Source organism: Osmia bicornis, chromosome 10, assembly GCF_907164935.1.
Source record: "Osmia bicornis bicornis chromosome 10, iOsmBic2.1, whole genome shotgun sequence".
NCBI classification, from domain to species: domain Eukaryota; kingdom Metazoa; phylum Arthropoda; class Insecta; order Hymenoptera; family Megachilidae; genus Osmia; species Osmia bicornis.
In genome coordinates, this window is record NC_060225.1 from 10527586 (window position 1) to 10553371 (window position 25786).

Sequence of the window (25786 nt, forward strand, 5' to 3'; positions counted from 1 at the left end):
CGTAATTCGTAATTCGTAATTCGTAATTCGTAGAAGCAGCGAATCGTATAGCCAGCCGAGGGTATGTACAAGAGAGATTCGAAACTCATGCATTATGCATTATGCATTATGGAAGAAACTGAATTTCAACCGCGAACTTGCACTTGGTCATCGAGTGTTGCTCGTTTATCAACCAGAAGGGTCAAGTTTTCGTTGTGTTCAACGAAATATGTACGGCTCGAGAAACGTGACGTAAGACTTTATCGACCGCGGTGAAATTTGGCTAGTGTCAATTTTTCAATTGACGTTTACGTAGCCTGACGTCATTCTTGACCGATTTCCTTTTACAGAATGCAAATAAAACTTTTGACCAAAGCAACGCTTCAAAGACAAGGTGGACAACAACCCTGTTTCTTTTCGTTGCTTCGTCGATCATCTTTACCAGAGATCTACGAGAGAAACTTGCAAACGTGAAATTATAACACCTGCTTCTTAACGTCTCGGCAAAAATAATTCTCTAACCTCGAGCTAGTGTATCTAAATATGTATATCTTTTCCTTTTAATAACAGAATTTTTTAACACTTAAATTCTTTCATCTACTTTCTAAGCCTCTACGACTCTAGGAGCATGTATTTTGCAAAATACATACAGCGTTTTATTTTACCACGATAAACGCTAAACTTTCTGTAATAGTTTCCTTCCGATATCGGCCCGGTTCACCACTGTAAACGATTCGAAGCAACCGCAAATCTTACATCGACGTACATGTACATATGTACATACACAGCGTGACACGCTATAGCAAAGGACGCGTTACGTACATGGTGTGAAAGTATTTTTCCCTTATATGTACGTAGTACATACTTACACGAGGTATAAATCGAGCCAGAGTTTTCTCGTCGTATCTCCTCCGCCTAACGACGACAAACAGATTCATCGAAAATTATACTTTAACTTTCGTTTACACCGCTTACAATCTGAATTAACGCTTTTATTCTAATTGGAAATAACTAGTTATCAAAACTTAAGCCTATACCCCTGTAGTATTTTTAACTCGGCTTATAGGTTGTAAACACAGAAAAGTGTAAATACTTATTATTATTATTATTATTATTATTATTATCTGACTCTTGGCTTGACCTGCTTCCCCTGAAAATCGGACCATAACATCGCGTGTATTTCTTATTCGTAATTCCTAATCAGTGAATAATTTTAGTTTAAACAGCTCGACGTAACATTGACCGACTTTAACAAGGCTGATACCGGCTGCCCTTTAAAAACCGGAAAAGCATACTCGCTTCTTACAGCAATTTTGATCAGTCGTATACACATTGTTTGCCAATTAGGCTTCTCGCATACACGAATAACGATAAATGAGCACCTCTGCTCGTACGCACCGTAATCCGATTTCTTGTCACCCGGCACACCCCGCTCTTATTTCGTTTATTCTTTCAACTTTAAACAGTTTTGTTACATATTTACATTTTCTATCTACCTACCTACCTAACTACCTACCTAACTACCTACCTACCTACCTATACACCTACACACATATTTCCTGTACGCGATTTCCTATATTGTTTTATAGGTACTTACTGATAAATGATCAATAAAAAGACATCTGTTCGCATGACATCTTGTTTACACAACAAACAGTAGCTATTCATGATGCGTAAGTGAAAGCGACGATGATTTTTTGATAATGCAACAACTTCTGTTTGACAGAGAAGAAAACGAGACTGTATCATACGATACACTACTATTATTAGTACATATTAAAAGTAGAGAAAGAGTACGAGAGAATACGATACACTTTCTTTTATAAACCGGCTGAACGCGAAAGTCGAAAACTATACACGGTTCTATTTTATTGCCGCGAGAAATTTCAGATAATTTAACGTAGGTATTTATAAAATTTGAAAAACAAATTAGCTGGAGAAGCGTTACCTTGGGATTCCCGTTGCTCAGCCATGGTATGATGTTATCAATAAACTGTCCAATGTCTTGACACTCGATACTCTTGGTGGAGTCGCCCAAATAATTTAACAGTAAATTGCCAACATTTAATTTCTTCTTGATGTCCATCGTTGACAGGAGCGGCATAAAACCGTCCATATCACGCGGATTCACCGCCATGGTGGCTAAACTCACGTCGTCTCCACACCTTCGCGAGGAGTCTCTGAACGAAACTAAATTTCACTCGTGCACGTCAAAGCACATAGCTTGTCAACCTTTCACGATGCACGAAAACCAAACTCGCGTCTTGCGACATGCCACTCACGTTTCCCACTAAATACACGATTAATCGGCCAACCGATACATACTATCCGTGCGGTTTAAAACCCATACGCAAAACAGTACATTTCCCTGCTTATTTCACGACCGCTATCGCCAAAGATATTTACATTTATCGATTACAAACAAGCCTCACTATTTATTTACGATTTCGTACGCAATAGTTTATCAAGCGTCCAACGATTAAACACCAACCACCGTTTGCGTTTTATTTCTATTACGCACGAAAAATAACGAACACCAACGAAAATTATCCTCCATACGACGCCATTTTCGTTTCTCGATCATCTGTCTCTCTTTCTCTTGTACGACCACAACGCCACTTAGTTCAGGCGGACGACACGTTAAACAATCATTTTATTCGTTAAAATTATTTCAAAATTATTTTTCCTCCTTTCTTTCTTCATCGCCGTTTCAAATACTCGTAAGTACTTACTTATATTCGTACATCAATTATATACTTAACGATCCAACTGATTTTTACGTATGATTATTTGTAATTCGTTTAATCCGTCCTATCGTTTATAATTCATCGCTTTCAAATTTTTAACTTATACTATATACGACGCGACGTCATAATTTTAAGCTTTCGAAATTAATGTACATACATACATACATACATACATACATAATCATACGTTACAATTGTTCAATTTAAAAAAAAAAAAAAAAAAAAAAACAGGAAAAAGGGATGGTTAAGTAATAAAGCAGAGAAGGTGGGAAGAGGAAGAGGTAGCAAGCAATATGGTGCACTTGTATTAACTATACGCATACTTTTGCAACCATATTTTAATGAAGATGACAATATATACATAGTTACAGTCACATATACAATATTTTATTATTTACAATCATTGTTCATAATTATACGATCTGCATTATACGTAACTGCGTTTTTCCTCACACTTTAGCCAAAAAAATTGTATTTAGTAAAATACAATTTAGGAGCATGACTGTTTACGGCTCGCGTCAAATGTAACAGTATGATTATGTTTTCAATTTTTATGGCAATAGTTTGAAATTTTAATATACAACATGATGTTGATTAATTTCACTCGATTTCTTCAATTCTCTGATATACATATGTATATAAAATTACATAACTGTGATTAGTATATCACAATGGAGCTGAGAGTAAAAATTTAAGGAAATGTAAAAGTAATCGTTGAAAAAAATGTTTTTCATCAAAAGATTCAAATTCTTTAACATTCTATATGTATACATATGAATAATCTATGTATACGTATACATCAAAGTTTATCATAAAATCTTGTAAAAAAAAAAATCAAAGAAAGAAAGAAAGAAAGAAACAAAGCGTAACAATTCATAAACAAGATATTAATTTTTATTAACAACTATCTACTATCGCACTATTTATGTCTTGTAAAGTAACAAAACAACAAATTTCTTCGAATGGCTATTAAATATTTTTATTCGTAATCTTTGGTATAGTTTTCCTTTTATAATGGAAAGGCCATTTGTTTAGTCGATTTGCGAATTGCTCATAGAAAAATTTCTTGACGACTTATTTAATATATTAATAAATATTGTGTACATAAAATTATGCGATAAAAATAAATAATATCTGCATATGTATATGTATATGTATATGTATATACACATTTTTATATATTACTCTTTTTAAATGGCATATTGCATGCAATCTTTCCTCGGACTATTTTCTCAACGTAATTGGACGATCCAACTCTATCTAAAACTATTAACATACGTATCGTATGCATCTATATCATATTGCACAGTGATTAAAATGATAAGAATTAAGTCTCAATTTATCTTTTGAGCATTCTGTACAAGCTATAATTATTCAACTGTTACAGAATAATTGCTTGAATCGGTTCAATTGTCCAAGTCCATACATGATAATTATTCGAATATATTAATTACGATTTAGATACATACTCTGACAACTACAAGGTACTTACTTAATTGATAGCTATATTATAATCTACATAACTCTCTCTCATCATCAGAGTCTAGGAAAGATTCACTAAAAATGTTTTGTTAAGCTTAGCTGATGAATACTAGTACAATTAGTAAGTGTATTAAAGCTTGGTACGTGGTACAGCATGCTCGTCGTTGAACTTGTCGAACTTGCCGCACACTTGTCAACCTTCTATTCAGAATCATCTTGTCCTATCTAAAGAAATACTACTTAGCCGTTCGAAGAAGATGATAAGACATTACCATTACCAACATTATAACTGCTATTTTATTTAATATTCGACTGGCGCTGCTTTCGCACATTTGGCAATATAAAAAACGAATTGCTTATATAGTTGTACTCTTAACACAGAAAGACCAAGGATCTGTTCATTGATAAATCTCGTAATAATAAATGGAAAAATTCAATTTCTCATTATACACGCATACATCCATCCATACATACATACATACATACATTTGTTGTTGCGGATACGTTTGAACGTAAATGTATCAGTGAAACGAAGAAAAACTTATTCACCTAAAATTTGCTACATATTGCTTTTGCTGTCGATCAAGTCTTCTACGTTCTACTAAATCTTACGTGTGTCGAATTTATTTAACGGAATGACATTTGTAACGTTTCAGTAACAATCTCAACATTTCTTTGCACTACACTTATGTATAAGAAATCTCGTTAGGCTGTAAGATATTCGCGATATATTAAATAGCACGTCAATGATTAAAATCAAACGTTTCTATATGTACAAACTGTACTAAAACATTCTGAACTCAGTTTCCAGTTGCAATGATTTTCTAAAGTTGAAAATTCAAAAGTACGTAAATCTCTTCTTCCTATCTCACGTAGGCATAATAAAAGTGCAGGAACTAATGAGTTAAATTTAGCTAAATTCAATTCGTAAATAATACTATACCTAAACTAGTTCGTCCTTTTATCATGGTTTTTGAACACTTTCTATTGTTGTATCTTTGTTTCATTTCATTCACTCAATAACGTTCAAAGGAGTGCTATTGTTGTTGCTGTAACTGTTGTAACAATGGACAAACCTCAACTAGAGGGGTTCCCAGAATTTCTTGACATACTTGATTCATATCTGGTTCCATCATAAGTGAAGAAATCTGATCCTCCGTTAACATTTCCACGCTAATGTTTTTTTACAATTGATGGAATTAGAATAAAGCAATGAAATATTCATATATGATAATAAAAAGAGAGAGAGAGAGAGAGAGAGAGAGAGAGAGAAAAAAAGTACACGTACCTTGCTAAACTTTCGCTATCAGATGTTTCTTCGTCTGCATTCAAATAGGTCATTGTTTTTTCCAAAGGGCTAGGAACTTTTTTCCCTTTTCCTTCAACTTTCTCAAACTTTTCAGACTTTTCTTTGTCTCTCTCTGCTGTCTTTGGTTCGTTGAAACGTCGCTCCGTAAGGCTAGATATGTTCAACATCATCATCCCATGATTCAACAATTCTTTGACTCGTTCGCCGGTTCCCGCGCTCCATAACATGTCAAGCGACTGTCTTCTACTCGAATTTGCTAAAATAATTAGTATAACGATAATAACGATGTACTTACTTGGTTGGTTGAAAATTATACACTCGATTTTGAAACAGTTAAACACTATGTAAGTACTTACCTGAGCTACCTCCACTGGCTTCGCCGCCCGCTGAACTTCGAGTTATCCAATTAGCTAAACTGCTATCGATTTTATTTTTACTTTTCATCGATGGACTCCTTGTTACTTCCGCTTTTTTTTTCGCTACTTAAAGAAACCTCGTTTCCCTTCAACATGGTAGGCAATGATTTTTGCGTTATCAATTTTTTCCGACCAGACGCATCATTCAACGACCGAGTATTTTCACTGTTCACCGGCGGATTGTTACTTTCAGGACTTAAATCCATCGGTAACGGTTTGTAAGGAATCTGATCTTCTTCGTCGGAATATACTTCGTTATTGTAGTACATCTCATCCGGAGAATTATTTAAGCTGATCTCTGTCCACTCCTCTCCATTTTGTACGCTAGAATTACCGTTATTTCTATCGATTGGCGTCTGAATTTTCACTTTCTTTTCTATGGGAGAAAGAATATTCGACAAATTCGACAAATTCGACAAATTCGACAAATCCGACAGTCGGGAGGTCGAAGAACTCGTATGATTTAACGTAATGATATGTTTTGTATCAGTTGCTGCAATACTTTTTGGACGGTCGCGCTTTATGTACTTTCGAGGTTCCGTAGAAGAGAGATTCAAATTGCTTAGGCCCAAATATTCGGAAGAAGGTTCTCTGTCGAACTAGATAAAGTTAAAGAAATAAAGTTACGATTAGATTATACGTATAGTAGAATAGGAATAAGGAGAAACACTCGTACTCTTGTAGGCACAGGGCACGGTGTACTAGGACTCATTTTATCAGGAAGCCGTAAATATTCGTCGCTAGTATAGTCTGTACTATCAGGTGATCCAGTAACACTCGAGTCTGTTGGAGTTGCTGTACGAGGTTGTACAGATGACTGATCGGCTCCATCTCTTGAATTTTTACTAAAATCTTCTGCTCCGTCGTACTTTCTCGTCTGCAAGCAAACTTTCCGAATAGAAGATCGTTTCCAAATTAAAACGAAAGATTTCACCAAAGTTTCAAAGACTTTATTACCCTATGAATTTCATCGCTGATTTTTTCGAGATTTCTCAATGCTTCGGCATAGGTCATTTTAGCTTCACCCACTGATCTTTCTAACGCGCTTACTCTTAATTTTTGTTCTTCCAACATTTGATTAAAATGTGCTTTCATTTCGTAATATGGCCTATATAAAACGAATAGTCTTATTAATTGGGAAACATACTTAAACATACTTAAACATACTCTTTATCATAGAAAGATAAAAAGAAAAAGAAGAAGAAAAAGAAGCTTACTATTACTTGAAGCTGTAATTAAATCTAATTCTTAGATATAATAAATATAATATAATAAAGTGTATAATAAGAAGCATATTTAAACGCAGCACAACTTGTATATAAATATGTAGAAACGTTTCTTTGTAAAGGATATAAAATACTGTACGATTTTATTAATATAAATGTGATTCGTGCTGTATAAAGGAGGTGCCACGCCGGTTCAGAGAATAAATTATTAAATGGGATCTATTCGTAGCACACGCAGAAAATGAGGGTCGTGTAAAAAAATAAAAAAATAACGTCTATATCCTACTTACAACATGAGCAAGTTGTGTCTGTAGGCGATACTGTTTATCAGAAGCAAGCTGCGACGTGCACCCATACTGCCAACATGAATATAACCAAAAGACATAAATACTCTAATATCTATACAAAATTAACATAAAAAATGAAACATAATAAACGGTAAAAAAGTAAAATGTTAAATATATGCATCATAATGAAAATGTCAAACTCTAACATCGAGATCTGTACATATATTAAATATGTAATTAAATGCAATACATTCCATGCATCGTTAAGTAAACTAGAAAATCAGTCGATATCAGTTGCCAAAAAGATAACAGAGCAAGTATCAAGAACATACCTAGACTTAGCAATTGCACGTTTTAATTCACGCTGTAATCTTTGAACTTCGTGTTCTGCTCTGTGATATAAAGCAGTGGTATGTCTATGTTCGGCTTCCGATAAAGCCCTTTCATGTTCCGATTCGTTAACTCTAGCAGTTGCATGATTCAACATTTCCTAAAAGAATATTAAAACTATACAATTTGTTAATGTAATCCAACTAATCTTTTTTTTCCTTTTTCTCTTGTTTTTAGTACCTGCCAGGCATGATCGAAACATCTTCCTTCGGTCCTTAATCCTTCTTCGGCCAAGTAAACCATTTCTTTAGCTGCTGCATGCTGGCTATTGGCTCTTTCAAATCTGACTGCAGCTTTCTGTGTTTCGTGTAAGGCCTTGAAAAAAAGTAATGAAAACTATGTTGAATTCATTCTCACGAAATGCAATCTAACTATACAGGATTAACAGGTATCTTACTTCTTTTGCTTTAAACCTGGCATCGTAATACGGTCTAGATTTTTCAATACAAGAACCAAGTTTTTTAGCTAAAGTATCAATTTTCAAGGTAGATTCACAAAGTAGTTCTCTGAACGTTGCTCTCGCTTCCTGAAAACAATATCCATCCGTTATTTACAATATCCGTGCGTTTCCATACATCTTACTTAATTTGCTTTACTAAATTGGATAGACACCAAGTTTCAAGTCACGAAACGTTTCTTTAGATGATATTATAAATGACTACAAGACGATGTTTGAAGTCATTATCCATTTACTCCGACGCTTTATAGCAATCACCTCAATGAAATGTAATCGCAACCAGTTTCAAAACTTGCTACTAATTTGGTTCTTCGACAAGAGAGAGATATTTATTTTAATCAAAAATTATTTGTGCAACAAATACAAAGGGTAATATAGGGTAATATAACAAAGTTGATTATACTTACATCCAAATCAACTTCAAGTTTATTGATGTCATCGGTAGCGGTATTTAATCTTTCAAGTTCAATCTGAAATGATAATAACGAAAGAATTGGTAATTGGTAATAAATATTTATTAAAAAACATTAAGTAGAATTGTTTGAAAAGAAAGAAAAATTGTTCGATGCAACAGACTTTTATTAAATAGCATTTATTTATTTGCAGTTTGCAGTCCATCGAATTCGTATCGAATTATATACGACCGTTCTTCCAACGAATAGACGGATAAAGGAAAGCAAAGTAAAATGTGTATAAGTACATTGAACGCAACCTGAGAAAACAGAAGAATTATCCGTAAAGACGTTAAACGTTTGCGACATGTATAACAAGTCCAAGAAACCGGACGACTATTTTTCACATTTCAACGAAGATTGCAATGCAATCAATCAGGTGCTTGATTGAAAGCAACGTGGAAATGTCAATATCGTAAGTATAGTTGACTTCTGAAAGCCTATAAATTATTCCTGAAAGAACGCATCGATTTACCTGCACTCTAGGGTCCACTGCATCGTCAATACGATCAGAATCATCGGCACTTTCTTTCTGCACACGTCCACTCATAATTAAAGCTAGAAATAAATTTTATTTACAATTTTTCATACCACCTGTATCGTCTGCTACATATCAGGTGGCCATATTGAATGTTAAAGCAACTCACGACACGACTCACAGTGCCGTCGCCGTCCGTCCACGTTAAAACTGATTAAAACGGTCAAGGGCACTTGTAAAGTCTTCCTATCATACTTTTCCTCATACAATCAGGACAAATGAAACTAATTACGATATTCTTTGAACTTTCTTAGGTTCAATTATCCATTACTCGATGAGATCCATTACTGGATGGAGAGATAAAAGAGACCAGAATTTGAAATATCTCATGTTGTCAAAGGTAAAGGTAAAGGTATAGATAGAAATAATTGATACTCAGGGATACTCAGCATCTGCATTGCATTTTAAAACAGGATGCAGATTTACGTGTATTTTATTTTTAGATTTGTTACATACATACAGTGATCTCGTCTAACCGGCTTGTAAGTTATCCATACAAAATATACCGCCATACGGCCATAAATATGGCGACCAATGGATCGGATATGGCGACGGCGACGAGCTGTCTATTTTCCTGATAGAGGGGGCTCTGTCTACTCTCCAGGCCCGCCTGAACTCTCAAACAGATTTTTTCTCATTCGCATTGGTGAGTTCTGTGCTGTCGGAACAGGTGGATTACGTTGAGGGAAAGCGGACGGACGACGGGTTAGAAACGTCAGTCGTCGCACCGAGTCCTACAATAATTCATCGTGTCGGTGAGTGAAAACAACAAATTACTCGACCATCTTTCGACCCAAAAGGAATCTGATACTTTTTTCCATTGCCTCATTGTGTCGCACCGGTACTTATTTAACAATAACAACAACAGCAACAACAACAACAACAACAATAAGAAAGAGAAACAAAAAGATAAAAGAGAACTTTTTCATCGAACGATAGAGCACTTTCTATTTCGGTATTTTTATGCAACGCTGCGAATAACGACCAGCGGAACAGCGAAAGGCAACGGACAGACGTGAATGTTGTAGCCGAAGAGAATAAAGGAAACGTAAAGGTCTGCCCGTGATCTAGACAACACTGTGCAAATTCTGCAACCAACGTTCCAACCAACAGAAAGGCTAACACAGATTCTACATATTTTCAGTGAAAACATTCTCCTCTTCGCGCTTTCTGTTTTTCACGTGACTCGCTACATGCTATATGTATATATTTAAGATTTTAAATTCGTTCGATTCGCGCTTCTTAACCACCTAAATAGTACTTACATTTTCTCCGCGTTCCTCGTTGTTTATAAATTGAAATATTTTTATTATTCTAACTTTAAAATGAGAACTAATTACAGAACAATTTAGTGGATTGTTCAGAATTGTAAACATTCGAGAGGATTTCAACGGATAAATCAAAATTTTGTATGTTGGTTTGACGAATCAAGTCAAGGACGCGAGAGGAACGGTGTCCCATGAAACATAAACGTCACGAAGCCTGTTGTATCGTGTTCGACGTGATGTATCATAGCCGAATCACAGTTAACTGATTTCGTATTCCTGCTGCGAAAATGTAGTCCGTTGTTACGACAAACACACGATGCGATACGTTCAGAGCTCCCTTTTCATCGTAACTGATTCGATCAAGTGGTAAGTCATTGCCTGTATCCAGAGAAAGAGAGAGAGAGAGAGAGATCGTTTACCGTAGTTTTCGTTTAATAAATTCACGCACGTCGCGTCGGCGGGTGCAGATAACTTTTGATATCGCACAAACGCCCACTCTCGGACCTCGACTCGTTCGAATTGCCGCCGCTCTTCAGCAGCTCGTTTCCCCGCTTTCTTTTTACATCATTTTTCTCGTAAAATTTTCTTTTTAACATGGTCCTATCTAATTCTTTAGAATTACTCCTACATAACTCTGTAGAAAGGAAATTGATTTTTCTCCAATATGTAATAACATTTATGTATTGTCGCTTCCATGATAGCAACTGTTTCGATACTTGTGAACGGTATTGAACATTAACATCATTTCTTAGCTGAACACATGGAATTTATAAAACCGTTGATGTAACGTTCGCAAGCTCGTCTATTACGTGACTCGTAGAAACGTGTAACAGCAATCATATGGCACGTTCACAATCAGATGTTTCAACGATGAGATCCGTTCGGCTGACAATCTTTTTCTTCAGACTTTTAAAGAGTCACCCGATGTTTGGCTGCTGCCCTTTCAGATGGTTTTCTTTTTAAGACGCGTTATCAGAGAAGTAAATTTAATCGAAATTATTGCATCGAATAATTCTTGATGAATCCATCATGGTGATCTGAAAAGGTGTAATTAACGTTAGCTTACACTTACGTAAGGAATTCATGATAGCGACCATTGTCGTTTTATCACTGTTTTAGTTCCTAATTGAAAAAGCATATTTACTTTACTTACCTGTCGATTCATTGAAAAATATTATCGGTACAACTTACATATCTGAATAAACGAGAAAAATCTATCTAATGTCATTAAAACAATACTGTCATCACAGTTTATTACACTTTTTAACAATTTATTTTCCTTTCAGTAAGATTGGCAAGGAATAGGATACGCTGGTATTTAGGAAAGAACAGGCAACAAAAAAAAACACACACACACATAGGTACAATATTTCGATACCTCTCGTCTCCGTTTCCAAGAAAAGATGATCCTTGAAATTTTACAACGTGAGGCTATTCTTCTTTATTCTTCATTTAAATTTGAAATCTCGTTCAAGTTAAATTTCTTAAACTTTTCAACAGTTTGAAGAATGTTTCTCTTCTGAAACAAGTCTATCGAAGCGATTCGAAATTCTACGCATGTACTTACATTGATACGAGTCAGTTGAAAATTATGCAAGAGAAAGTGTTGAATCGACTGGTAACGTTACCCTGTACCATGAACAGATAATCCGGTATACGAAACGTTGACCCGTTGCCACCGTGATGTTACTTTGGTGTTGGCGAACGAAAAACGCGGACGCGACGGAACGGTGCGGTGGTTGGCGCCGTTGGCGGTCAAGAGCACGCTCGGAGGAACCAGCTGATTACGTGCATGGTATACCGGCAAGAAACGTATAATTAATTCGTAAATGGAGAGTACGCAAAGGAAAAAGGTGATTTAAAGGAACAACGTGTTGTACTCTATGTAGTATGTATCCAGAATCAGGGTGTCGCGTCGCGTTGTCGCATTGTCGCGTTGTCCCGTTGCTCGATAAAAAACACGTAAAACCCATTTACAACTTGACCATTAATGTTGTTAATTGTCTTTACGATTCCTTTGCAATGGATTTTAAGTTAAATTCATAATTAATTTGATCAGTAATTTGAAAATCCTCGTCGCGGAATTACCAATGTTTCCTCTCGATGATAACCTTCGTTTACGTATCGTCGACGCGGAAATCGTACGTCGTATGTCTTTTGTCATGAATCTATCAATTCCATTCGTCTCTCTTCCGCGATAATTAATGGAAAATTGTGGAGTTAAAATCTCGAGGCGAGCATTTAAATAATAGGCAGGTGATGTGTATGGTACTCGACTGTTTCCAGTCAAAATCATTACGTTGTTTCTTTCCTTATAATTCATCGATTATTGTTTTTCAATAACTTTTTTCTAGGTGGAGTACATATACCAATCGAATCGCGTGGTTCATTGTAATTTCACGCTTGCAGCTGCTTTTGAAAAATGAAAATGCAATTCGAAACGGATGGAAGTTGACGGAGGAATAAATGCCTTTGTGTGAATGTTGCTGGTGTGCAGATAAGCGTAATCTTCGTTTGTGACTATCAGAGAGCTCGTGTTTCCTATGTATATGCTAAACCCTGGAAATACGTACAATAATTGTCTTCTATTCAACGTTTATCAGGTGGGCGTACATTGTTCAATGATTTCTTTTTATTCAATTCAAAATATGAAAATAGATAGAAAGAGGAAAAATGATTAACAATTTCTTCTTGATTTTGAAAGTAGAACGATCCAAGTTCCTTTCTAAAAAAAGAAAAGAAATCGATAGCAGAATTTATAAAAGTATCGTCCTTCTTTTTTGCGGGAAAAAAAATGAAACAAGGTTGTAACTACCTTCTCTTATAAAATTCTTGATTGTTCTCTCATGAAATTAGCGTTGGCGATGTCAGAAAGCGAAACTCTCGAGTTTCATGCTAGTAATAAGTAGGTATCGTTTATGCATCGTTATCGATATGTATGTCAAGCATTTTCTGTGAAAGAACAAAATTGTTGTATAGTAACTCTTTTCTTCTTACAAACTTTTCGGTCGATTTCTCACCTTTCTCAATATTCGATGCGAGAAAGTCAAACGCATTTTTCAATTCCATATCAGTGATAAGCGAGCATCGTTTATGCATTGCCAGTGATATCTGTGTCAAGCATAGCGAATCGAGATACACTTTCCCTGCTTTCGCTCATATCCACCGTCCAAGACGAGTTCCCTAGCAATCTATTCTATGTATTGTCCGAAGTGGCCGTTAAGTGAAACCGGAACTCGAGAAAGTTCCAAAAAGATCATGTATACACGCACCAAATAGCAGAAATAGAGTAGAGAGTAGAGAGTAGAGAGAAACGGGCTTTGTCAACGATAAGTACTTGAAGGCAGATGATCAAAACAAAAATTGTGCAATCAACCCTTTGCTACATTCGATCGTATAATGAATGAGCAGCCGTATGCGAAAAAAACCGGTTCTCCGTTGCTGATGTTGAATCATACTTAAAACCTGCCCACTTGTGTCTTTCACGTTCACATTCGTATTCAGTTCCTCAATGACGTTCGTCCAACACGCGTTCGACAAAGAAAAAGAAAAAGAAAAAGAAAAAGAAAAACGCCACAGAACAGAACGCAACGATTCGTTTTTAAATAGATATGTTACATATATGGACACGCATCTTCTTTTAATGGTATTTTATTTATCTGACGATTGCTTCTGACGTTCTGTGACAATGACGTTACTGTGAATTACGTCTGTTCCTTGGAAATTTCACTAATTTGATAACCGGTTGTGTTATTTTATTTGCAAATCTATCGTTGCAAAGCTAATCTAATTACAGTCTCTTGCATTTCAATCTAATATTCGAATTTATCATATACATATAATGAATAAACAATTAAGTAGGGTATACATAGATGTATAATTATGTTGCATTTAGACAGATTTTGTAAGATTGATCAGGTTGTTTTGTTTAACTTGTACCATGTTTGATGCTTTCAGAGTATGTACAACTAGTTTATTTCTTATGGAAGGCATGGAACGCACAAGAGGATGGTCAGAGGAAATTAACAATCAGTTATTTCTTATTGTGTGATCCATGAGATTGTACAAGTCCACGATTCTGTTGCGCCAAACTCTTCGACGCTACTTTCATACGCTCGACGATTTTGTAATTCAACACGTTATTTTCTCACGCATAGACGATTGCGTTCCAGGTTCTTGTACTTTTATCCACAAAGAAGGAAAGACGAGGTCGCGTAACGCGTGTCACGAATATAGCGCGTGCATCCTGTTGCAAAGGTTTGTCCTAAATTTCTCTGAATTTCACAAAATCGGGGAAGTAGATAATCTTTGTGTTTATGCGATGGAAATGGGAATGGAAATGGAAATGGAAAGTATACCGAATAAAACGTATCGATACATACATATTTTGATCCTAGGATAAATGAAATTTTCACGCGATCGTGATCGATTACGGAAAAAAATGACACCGATTGGAAAGATATACTATACATAAATGGATCTTGTATACTGTCGTTACCGCTCAACGATCTACGAGAGAGGAGGATAGACGGCATTGGTCTTGGTCGTGGCTGGTACCGCCATCCTCCTATCCCTTCTCATTCTGATTCGAATCATCTGCGATCACTAATCGCATTCTTGCTTTTATCTCGTGTTTTCTTTTCGAAATTAACGTCAAGCATTTTTTTTTCTTCTTCTTCTTTAACGCGTCATATGCAGACGAAACATTGATGAGATTTCACAAGAGGCCTTATTCGTCAGAAATGTGAGAAACGCTTAATAGCACGCCTTAACGACAGATGAAGATTCTTTGAAATTGTCAGGTAGAATAATAACAGCGTAACATACATGTGACCTAGGTGGTCCAAAGACATTACTTTTGACAGTACTGACGATTCGTATTAATATTTCAGAGTGAGTGTCGTATGAAGGAATGCATGGGAATCTAGGCTGGTACCTTTGCGATTAGGAGATGACAAGCTGAACGAAATTGGACGAGGATAAAGGATAAAGGATAAAGGATAGAGGTAGAGGAGCATCGTCTGGTTCGATGAAAAAAGGAATGAAAGAAGACGGGCGGGCAGCTGTCTGGATAGGAAACAATTAGTTTAGTGGCAATCAGTTGCAAAGTCGAAGGAAAGTAAGTAAGTAAGTAGTTTGATGAGGAGCATGGTCTCGACCGTGGCTGGTACCACCACCTTTATCAAGTCTTCTCGTTCTACCGAATAATCTAGCAGCACCGATTCGACTCCCACGACTGGTTCCGCCAGTCGATTCGGTCGAGGTCGGTCGAGATCGCTCGACTTCGGTTTCGTTCGGTTAATCAACGTGCGCGCCGATCAGTTCACCATGAGCCGTCGAGCGGCTCGCGTTCTTTAAATTTATCATCTTCTAGGTAGCTTTTTTCTTCTTCATTCTTTCGCCAGTTTCATTTCTTATTAATTATTACCGTTTCTTACCGTTCCGCTTGCTCGAGAATCGCTCGATTGTGGGTATGTGTCGTTGAAGTTGACTTTGTTGGATATAACGGAACGCTTGGTAAGTTTTTAAACTTACTTACTTCCATCGATGCAGTTGCATCCTTGCTTTCTTCTTTGTTATTTTCAACAATAATGTGCCTTTGTTGTAAACATAATCGAGACGTTTGAAAATAGTATCTATCGTATCTGCTTTCTTAATCATAGTTTTCACTCGTTTTTACCTATGAAATTGCAATTGCAGTTGCAGTTGGCCTTTGTTGGTCGGTGCAATCGTGAGAGGAGCGTTTCCATTGTACCGATTCGAAAGTCGTGTGTCGGTAGTGGCTGTGCGTGGCTGGTTCATAACTAGAATGTATACGTATATCCTTGCGAGCTGATGCCAGCTGAATGCGAGAAACTATCGCGAGGACTATCGCGCATTGATATTGAGAAAAACAGTGATTTTTCAGAAACACAGGAAGGGAAAAAATGAATCTCGTTTATAGTTTCACTTTTCATTGACCAACCCCGGGAACGTTTGAAAGGTTTACGAGCAAAATTACGTTATGTTGTTTGCAAGTGAAATCTTTGCCTCTACTTAAACGTTCTACTTTCTATCGGCCTGGCCTGGCCTGGCCTGGCCTGCTGCCGTTTGCTTTCTTACATGGAAATTGAAAAACGCTCGTGTATTCTTCGCGTGCATATCTGACAGGACAACGTCGCGACGCGGTCGCTTCGAAGAAAACTTGTAACCCAGAGAGCATTGATTGCTTCGATTGTCGATAAGAGTATTTTTCAAGAAAAACATTCCGATGATCTTTGATGCGTATGCAGGCTAGAGACAATCATCGATGTCAAAAGGTCCGATACGAAAGCTGATGTCAAAGGTGAAGATTCGAAAGAACGCGATGCAATATTCGTGGAATTAATCAAATGATAAGCAGTCCGACGACTGGCGCCTGAAATTCATTTTCTTCTTTATTTTTTTCTTTTTCTTTTGCTGACTTTAACGCATCCGCTGCTGACAAAGTTCATCTAGAAAATCATTCGTAGCGTACATGCGTGCGTAAAATGTATTGGACTCTGATCACAATTCAGAATAATTATCTATTTGATGATTTTGTTAGAAATGTAGGAATGTGGTGTTACACAATACTTGGGTAGCAATTACCGTAATGAGAGAGCAGAATCACACGCGCAACAAGAACAAGAGAATAGAGGACGTTGCACCGTAGCAAATTCGTATAGATATTTTATCGTTGTCAAGTGAAAATTATTATCGGTTACAAATTGCTTTCAGAGATTCCTTTATTTTTAGCCAAAATCAGAAAACTTAAGCTTCACACCTGCATTTTGACTTGAGAACGCCTCGACTGTAGATAGATAGATAGATAGATAGATACTCTTCTAGGTAACGTCTTCTTTTCTGAACTCTTCTTGTCGATGAGAATTCATTGATATTTTCCTCTAAATTCTAAATAGATGTTCTAGCTGGGAATGATTCGCGTGGCAAAAGTCGGAGAGAAAGTGCGATCGAGCATTTTCGAGCATATCCGAATCCTCGTTGGTACACGTTAACTGAAAGTGTTACAGAAAGCTGGCTTATGCGTCCATACGATCAACCTTAAAACTACATATCTTCAAGGATTGAGTTTAATTAAGGACAGAAATCGAATAAACAGGACTTGAGAGATGCAGAAAGCTGATTTAAAGTTAGGAGATTCTATCGCAATGACTACTAGTGGATGTTGGATAGTATGGAGGGTAGAGCAAAGTTGAATCATTTGCACTGAGTCGGTGATCAGGGCATGGTAGAGATTGAATTAACAACGGCAACTAATTGATTGATTGATTGATTGATTGAACGCATGGTGGTAGTCATAGGATGGTAAAACACGGTCTGTGCATGTCAGTGGGGGAGTCTCACCTTGAACGTGTTATGCAAGCTGCAATTAGCATACTCATAGTTAGGGTTAGTCGGTAGAAAAACTGCGTTCTGCCATTCGTTTAATGGACCAGGCGTAAAACGGTGCCAGTGTCTCGTCTCGTCTCGTCTCGTCTCGTCTCGGGCAATTAGAAAATTCCATGGAAGCATTTCTACGGCGAAGCGCAGCCTCTTCTGCTCTCTCGATACACTTCTTTTTTCTCGACCATTATACGACCACGTTCTAACGGTCATTTAATTGAGCAATTACGCGTCTCGTGCTAAATGTTAATAGTTAATCTATATCTACTACGATATATACATATAAATATAATATGTGTGTGCGTGTATGTATCGTTTTTATTATTAAGTACGTTTGATATTGTTGCGAATGAAAGAGAAAAAATAGAACTTTCAGTTCGTTGTGTCTTTCAATGGAACGACGAGTTTGCTCATCCTCGTCAGTTAACGGGTTCAACAGAGAAAACCGAGTATGTACACGCGATTGATGCCCGGTGACGAAAGTTGACCGTACTTCCGTCCACGGATAAGAATTTATTCGCAACGCGTACAAAATTGGTGGCGAAAGTTGTTGACATTATCCTGAGGGTAGGAGGTGCGCGCAGTTACGCTCACGACTTTAGCTACGTTTACACGTTATTCGTTATTCATTATTCATTATTCATGACGGTAAATTGTCGGTAATTATACATTTTAATGGTTTCTAAGTGGATCGTCGATTCGAATAATGCCGATAACGCCAATGAATCACGACGCACCGTATGCGTCTTACAAGGAACTCTGTACTTTAGGATATTAGCTAAAACTGATATTTATTTACCAGGAAGGTCTGGCTTGAAAGTTGAGGAAAATGCGTTCTAACAACTAGAATAACAGTGAGAAAGCATGATGAAACTAAAGAGAAAAAAAGAAAAAGAGACTAAGGACAGAGGAGATTGTCTTATAATAAGAAGAGTCAGCCTCGAACGAGTTTAAAGTTGCTTGATATTTCTATCGAGTACGAAGGCTAGACTCGGATGGGTGTATGTTGCAGAGAATGGCTTAGAAAAGGTGTATTCTGTGTCCATCGTTAAACTGGATACTTGCAACGCGATACTTAACTGCAACTGCACGCGGAACGGGTTGACTTTCGCGTCGCGAAACTGCGGTATTATTAGCATACGTTTCTCGATGCGACGCGACGCGACGCGACGCGACGCGACGCGACGTATTATTCGTGTGGAATGCAGGAAAAGTTGGATAGGTAGACAACTACTTGGTTCGTCGATACATCACAGATTCTGGAGAAATCAAATGCAACACGCTTGTTTAACATTAAGAATGTATCTTCCTCTCTCGCTAGTATCTATTTATAACTTGTCCTCGTGCTCTTATCGTTTCCGTAAACATTTGCAATATCGCAATCGAGTAGGAATTGAAGAAACTGGTGTTAAAACGAAGAGTAACCCTTTGACGTTGCGATACGACATTTATTATACAAAGTGTGGGAGGAAAAATCAATCGCAAAAGTTATTTCTTTCATACGTACATACATACATATACATATTCGTGTAAACAGCATTGTTCAAGTGAAAGAACGATGACACGTGGCACGTTTTGATTCTTTTCATTCTCCTATCGAGTAGAACACCCTGTAGATTCGGATGCAACAGGTGTTGCAACTGTATGCAGCTGTATGCAGCGCAGCTGATGCATCCTGCCGGTGAACTGGTCGCGTACCAATTTTATCTTAATTTCTCACTCGTTGAAACTTGATTAAATCTTTCAAGTGCGTAGTAGTAAACCAGCGTTCCTAGAAACTGTGGAATACGCGTAAAGAGCCCCGGTAAAGTGAAACCGTTGGAGATCGCGGCAAGGAAGAAAATGGTTGGGTATAAACTAGGTGGTATGGTAGCGACGGGTTCGTGGGTTCGTGGGTTCGTGGGTTCGTACACACAGAGGACAGTTGCTTCGACCTCTTTGTGGTTACGTGGGAGGAATAGGAAGTCGTGCATTAAATCCGAACCTGCAGCTTTCAACGCTTAAACGCTTCTCAAATAGAACGTACAGGGATACACCGCATCGGTGCGGTGCCGCGGCGCGAACCGGCACGGTCTGCGTACAAAAGCGAGATCGTGATTGCGCTCATTTTTCAGTTAACACACGGCAGAAGGAGGAATTCACCTTCTTTCTTACAATTGGTTAGCCTCTATCTGCTCGACTCGTTTCGAAACTATTATACTAATTTTGCTAATTTATATTTTCCTCCTATGTGTCAGAGTCTAGAAGAATTTCGAGTAGAATATTGAATATCATTAGGTTCACAGTTGCGCGATAATCGTAATATGTATGTAGGTACTAACTTGTGTTTTTCTGCAACGCGTCAATGCACGCACGATCTAATTGAATATACCGTGGTCGAGAAGTGCGAATAGTGTCATGTGTGAGATGATGAAACGCGAAAGGATTTAGCCTTCGTGTCCAAGGCTGACTGCTCGAACGCTCGAACAATCGTCTGCAGTTTAGCCGGTTGTACTTACAATTAGCTGTCGATAGCCAATTCGCATGTTCGCTATGCAACTTAAAGAAATAAGTAGCTTGGTAATTAGAAGCTATTCTAATCGACAGGAAGCGTTTCTTTGAGCGGACAATAGATATACTCTCTCTTCTCCGGATACGTTATATGTATTCTATACAACAGTATACATATTATATTCTTTCCAATTATTTTATCCATCAACGTTCGCTCGGTTGTGTAATCGAGACAAACCAAAAGAATAAAAATGCATCGTGAGGCATTTCTCACGATCCGCGAACAGTGAAAAGTCATTACATCCGTGATTGCGTAAACCTTTTCGCGAATAAAACGAATGATTTTCTTTTTTTTTCCACACGCGTTCAAGCATCTAATAAGTTTTCTTCCAGCTTTCTAACGATTATTGATATTCCCTTGGAAACGTGATCGTGATTGTGATTATTTTTCTTCTTTCTAGGTATCGGTAAGTTGGTGACAGTCGCAGACCGACAATATGAGAAACTCAACGTTGCTGAAATGGGCGCAAAACTCGGCAAACAGTAAAAACCAAACGAGCAAGAATGGTAGGGCTGTTTCTATTGTATCTGAGGATGAGTAGTGTAACGCTACTCGAATCGTTTGATCGTATACGATATAGGACATAGGAAATCGATGAATTTTCTTCTCTTTTTACAGGAACGAATAGGAGTTGGATACATCCACCGGATGCGCTCCAAAAAGGTCACATCGCCTACTTAGTCAAGGTATAAATCGTTGCTCTTGTTGAAACTTCATTTCGACACGGAACACATCTGATAATACAAATTGAAAGAAATAAAAATTTTCAAAGAATGCCTTTATCGCTTCTAAAGTAATCAAAAACGAGTGTAACAACGAGTGAAGCAAGGTCATATTCTTATTGCAAAATGCGCTGGCTGAATACGAAAGAGTACGAAAAAATATGGTAAATAAAAAGAAACGATTTTCGCTCACGACTTTGTCCAGTTGATAATAATTATTATTTCTTGAAATATCAATATCTCTGGAAAAGGTCAAGATCACCATGTTTCTCGACGCATCAACAACTTCATAGTATGATATTTTAAGGAAATACAGCATTGAAAATAGAATACGTAGACGTGTAAACTTGAATCTGTTGATTTGTTCGGAGCAAAATTAATGCTGTCAAGTAATTTCAGATGATAACATATTTAGTATATATTCTCGCAAGAAATATGCAAATATGCATATGATACAATACTTTATCAGTCAGTCATTGCTGCTATGTCTGTACACTGTACAAGGTCGCGTTGTATTCAGCTTTTTAATTAATTGTCTATCAGGCAAAGTAACGTGATCTAACTTAAAAAAAAATGTTGCTGAAAAGCAAGAGGAAAACATAATTATAAATTACAATATTAGTTAAACGATTTCAAATTATAGTAGTTCAATTCTCTAGCCTGTAAAGTGTACAACACGTATAATAAATAGATATAGCCTTGATCATTGATCTCGATGTCGCTTTTTTGCAAATCATTCTTATAGAGCAATGCTTTATGATAATTCTTGCAACCATCGTATGCGAGCAACCAAAGAGAAATTTGAAGAGAAAAACAAATTTATCCTTGGGATCAGGATTTCTTTTGCTTCTTTATTTAGAAAATAAATTGTTCCAATTACAATATGCGATTAATGTGTTTCAGTACTTGGGTAGCACAGAAGTGGATCAACCGAAAGGTATTGAAGTTGTGAAAGAAGCAATTTGCAAGTTAAAATTCAATCAGCAACTAAGGAAAAGCGAAGGTACGAAAACGCCCAAGGTAGAACTCACCATAAGCATCGATGGAGTGGCGATTCAAGAGCCAAAGACGAAGACGTCGCCAAAAGTACTGTAACTTTACAACTATAACTATAATTATAATTATTCTATATTCTATATTCTATATTCTATATTAAATATTAAATATCCTGAAAACTGTGTCGGACTTTTCAAACCTTTCAAACTAAATTATACAGTGTGTACCTTTTTTTAGCGGATTATGCATCAGTATCCTCTGCACAGAATATCTTACTGCGCCGATGACAAGGGCGAGAAGAAGTTCTTCAGCTTCATCGCGAAAGAAGAAGACGCTGAAAGACACACGTGTTTCGTCTTCGTTAGCGACAAATTAGCCGAAGAGATCACGTTGACGATCGGTCAAGCGTTCGATTTAGCTTATAGGCGATTTCTCGAAACATCCGGCAAAGATTTGGAAACTCAGAGACGTTGTATGATACTACAGCAAAAGATCAAGCGATTAGAACACGAGAACAATGTGTATCGACAACGACTACAAGATATAGCTGCTATCAAAGGATCGGTCAGTTTGACAAACGTAACAAGCTCTCCTTCGTTTCTTCGAACGTAACTAACTAACTAACAATAAGATTTCATGAAAATCATCTTCTTTTTAGGCTGATGTATCAGCTTACTTGTCGCAACACAATCTTCCGGATATATTGCACGTCGCAGGAGCTTCGAACGAGATAACGCAGGTAAATGGATCAACCAACAAGTCTTCTCCCGGAACGAATAGCGACAGTAATGGAAATAATACCACCAATGGATCTCAACCACCTCCAGTTCCTCCAAGAAGCTTCGAAAAATCATTCGACGATAATTTTATGGGGTAAGCTAACCTTAGTGCATTACTATACACTATATTGTAGATTATTCTAGATTTCGTAACATTTCCATAAGAGACTCGATTCAAACGCCGAGACTTTCTTCAAAATAACGTCACTAGATCTTCCTTTTTCGAAATAGAAATGAACCTACTCCCATGCCATCAGTTGGTACCAAGTTAGAAGGACTTTTGATGGACGAATTCGAAGAAGATTTTAATCCTAGAGCATACGAAAGTGCAGTTAATGGGATTGCGAATCATCAAACTAATCACAATGCTATTCTAAATGGCCAACTTTCCTCTAATTCCAACTTCTTCTCTCAAAGTAATGGCAGTACGAGTCCTCCTCCGTTATGTAAGTTAATTGGCAACGAATAGCTACTTACCTTTCGTCTACTTAGTTCCTTATATCGTTTTATTCAGTGGCTCCACCGCCTAAAGCAAAGGATTCTAGGCGTCAAAATGGGCTAAAGGAGGATTTATTTGGCAGTGTTCCCTTCAATCCTGCGCCACCGATCAATACAAAAGCTGAATTCAATGATCCATTTGAAATGGGTGAATTCGGAGCAACGACGGCGATTTCGAATCCCAGTCAGCAAGAGTTAGAAAATGCTATCGGTCTCTTAGATAAAAAGCTGTTGGAAATGAAGGTACATATATATAGCATGGGAGTAAGATAAATTTCTTTATATAGCATGTCTAAAACGATTATTAATTACTCGTACCATTCAATTTCAGGATGGTTTTAGCAGAGGTCTTTCTATCGACACCGATGATTTTTCTTTGGAAAGCTTGGATCCTCTAAGGAATTGAATCGTATACTTGTTTTTCTTTTCTTTTCTTTTCTTTTCTTTTTCTTTCCTTTCTTTTCTTTTCTTTTCTTTTTTTTATTACCGGAATAGAAGGAACAATCGATTGTTTGATATCGTATGTTTGCTAGCGAGCGCAAAACTCCACAGAATGAATAGGCAAATTAGGAATTATACATATACATTTATATGAAACCAAAATTAGTCAATTACTATTACGATTATGCTAATCTTATATTTATCGTATGCCTACTAAATATTCATTGATAGTAGCTTAAGTTTTCTTTGATACAGAGATCGTTTATCGTTAAAGATGGATATACGAGGAAACGAATGGTATTAATACTTTAACTTGAATACCTTTCGTCTTCTTTTATGAAAACTTTAATTATTTTATCGGAATAGAAACACATCAGAAAAATAAACTATTTTAGCAGAAATATTTTCTGACAATTCGTCGTATAAAGTATAATGAAAAAGAATCAAGCATGTTACTATACTCTTTCAGTATGATCTATTTATACATTCATAATTAGGAGGAACCAATTATTGTGCCTTTCTGTCAACATTTAATCAACTCAACTGGAAATACCACCTTTAAAATGGTAATCATATTTTGTGAATTTTATCTTTCATAGATAAAACGCTGCCAGGGTTGTTATGACTAGGTAAATTCATTTAATCGACAGATGCCTAAAGGTTACAGCTAATTGTTTCTATTACCGTAGGATACAATTAAAAGAAATTAATAATATATTTTTATGCAGATAAATTGTAACTTAAGTTCATCGCGTCTGTACTTTTCGTTGACGTGAATCACAATACCACGTGAAAAAAAAAACCGAAATGAAGAATAAAATATTAACTAAAATAGCGTAGAGATAATTCCTATAAATAGACAGATATATGTTTAATATCTGAAGCCTTTGCATCAAACTCTTCCTTTACTTCGCTTTAATTGTTCTTCCGTTCTACGTTCTATTCAGTCAAACGAGAAATATAACTGACACGAAGAATTTCAGTCATACATTCTACAGACATTACGTATGTAAATGTAACGTAATTCTGGAGATTATGCAAAGTTAATATCTGTTATAATAATAATAATAATAATAATAATAATAATAATAATAATAATATTATTAATTGTGTACATATCAAATGCTGTTTTATTATTGTTGTTCTATTGTTTAAGCATTATCGTTAATAATAAAATACGTAAATGATATAATGATAAAAGCCTATTTTTGAGAATAGACAATTTTTGAATATCACGCTCTTCGACTTCACGCCGATTAACTACAACTAGGTGGACGTGAAAGAGAAAAAAAGCATTATATAAAATAGAATAAAATAGCTCATTATAGATATGTAATTAAAGTTTAAAACAAGATAGGTATTGTAAGGAAGTTAAAAATATATATTATTCAGTTTGTTTCTTTCGTCTGTTTATTATTTGAACATTTATTTAATACAAGATTGCCGAACTCTCCTCCCATATTGCTTTCCCGTCACGCAATTTTCTTTTAATTATTACACTTTTTCCTTTACACCACATCAATGTCACGTCTGTACGCTTCAAGTGCCATGACACCATCCCCAACAAAATATCATCTGGGGTGTCAGGGACCCCGGTGACTCTACGCCGACAAAATATCACCTGGGGTGCCAGAGACCCCGGCGACTCTGCGCCGACAAAATATCATCAGGGGTGCCAGGGACCCCGGTGACTTTGCGCCGGCAAAACATCATCTGGGGTGCTAAGGACCCCTGCGACTTCGCGCCGACAAAATATCATCTGGGGTGTCAGGGACCCCTGTGACTCTGCGCCGACAAAATTTCATCTGGGGTGCCAGAGACCCCGGCGACTCTGCGCCGACAAA

At 36.8% G+C, this 25786-nt stretch overlaps 3 protein-coding genes across 18 annotated transcripts in view; 1 reads left to right on the forward strand and 2 right to left on the reverse strand.

The window, feature by feature from the left end:
• LOC114879650 (CLIP-associating protein 1-A) overlaps positions 1-2543 on the reverse strand; it is a 28177-nt gene extending 25634 nt beyond the window's left edge. For 5 of the 9 annotated variants that reach the window (XM_029194763.2, XM_029194757.2, XM_029194761.2 and 2 more), the window contains exon 1: positions 1928-2542. In XM_029194763.2, the coding sequence (XP_029050596.1) occupies positions 1928-2116 (189 nt within the window). In that variant the 5' untranslated portion in view covers positions 2117-2542. Of the gene's footprint in view, positions 1-1927 lie in introns of all 9 variants that reach the window. The other 4 variants (XR_006829766.1, XR_003789942.2, XM_029194762.2 and 1 more) reach the window with 2 other exon arrangements.
• Positions 2544-3048: 505 nt separating this feature from the next.
• LOC114879651 lies at positions 3049-10570 on the reverse strand. The gene is given in 13 exon segments (XM_029194772.2): positions 3049-5381; positions 5497-5773; positions 5874-5991; positions 5993-6532; positions 6610-6810; positions 6891-7041; positions 7450-7515; positions 7779-7936; positions 8017-8151; positions 8234-8362; positions 8701-8763; positions 9221-9303; positions 10549-10570. Coding segments are annotated over 12 exon segments (2049 nt in total). The 5' UTR covers positions 9296-9303; positions 10549-10570; the 3' UTR covers positions 3049-5245.
• On the forward strand, positions 9887-25340 carry LOC114879655 (PTB domain-containing engulfment adapter protein 1-like). 8 transcript variants are annotated; one of them, XM_046287382.1, is made up of 10 exons: positions 15245-15353; positions 15444-15678; positions 20907-21012; positions 21125-21192; positions 22132-22314; positions 22462-22803; positions 22883-23097; positions 23235-23449; positions 23518-23744; positions 23833-25340. In XM_046287382.1, the coding sequence occupies exons 3-10, from the start codon at positions 20943-20945 to the stop codon at positions 23905-23907; spliced, it is 1395 nt and encodes a 464-aa protein (XP_046143338.1). In that variant the 5' UTR covers positions 15245-15353; positions 15444-15678; positions 20907-20942; the 3' UTR covers positions 23908-25340. The 8 variants fall into 8 exon arrangements, with proteins under 8 accessions (XP_029050617.1, XP_046143340.1, XP_046143338.1 ...); XM_046287383.1 differs by having other exon boundaries at positions 15444-15670; XM_029194784.2 differs by lacking the exons at positions 15245-15353; positions 15444-15678 and adding an exon at positions 9887-10038.
• Positions 25341-25786: the final 446 nt, after the last annotated feature.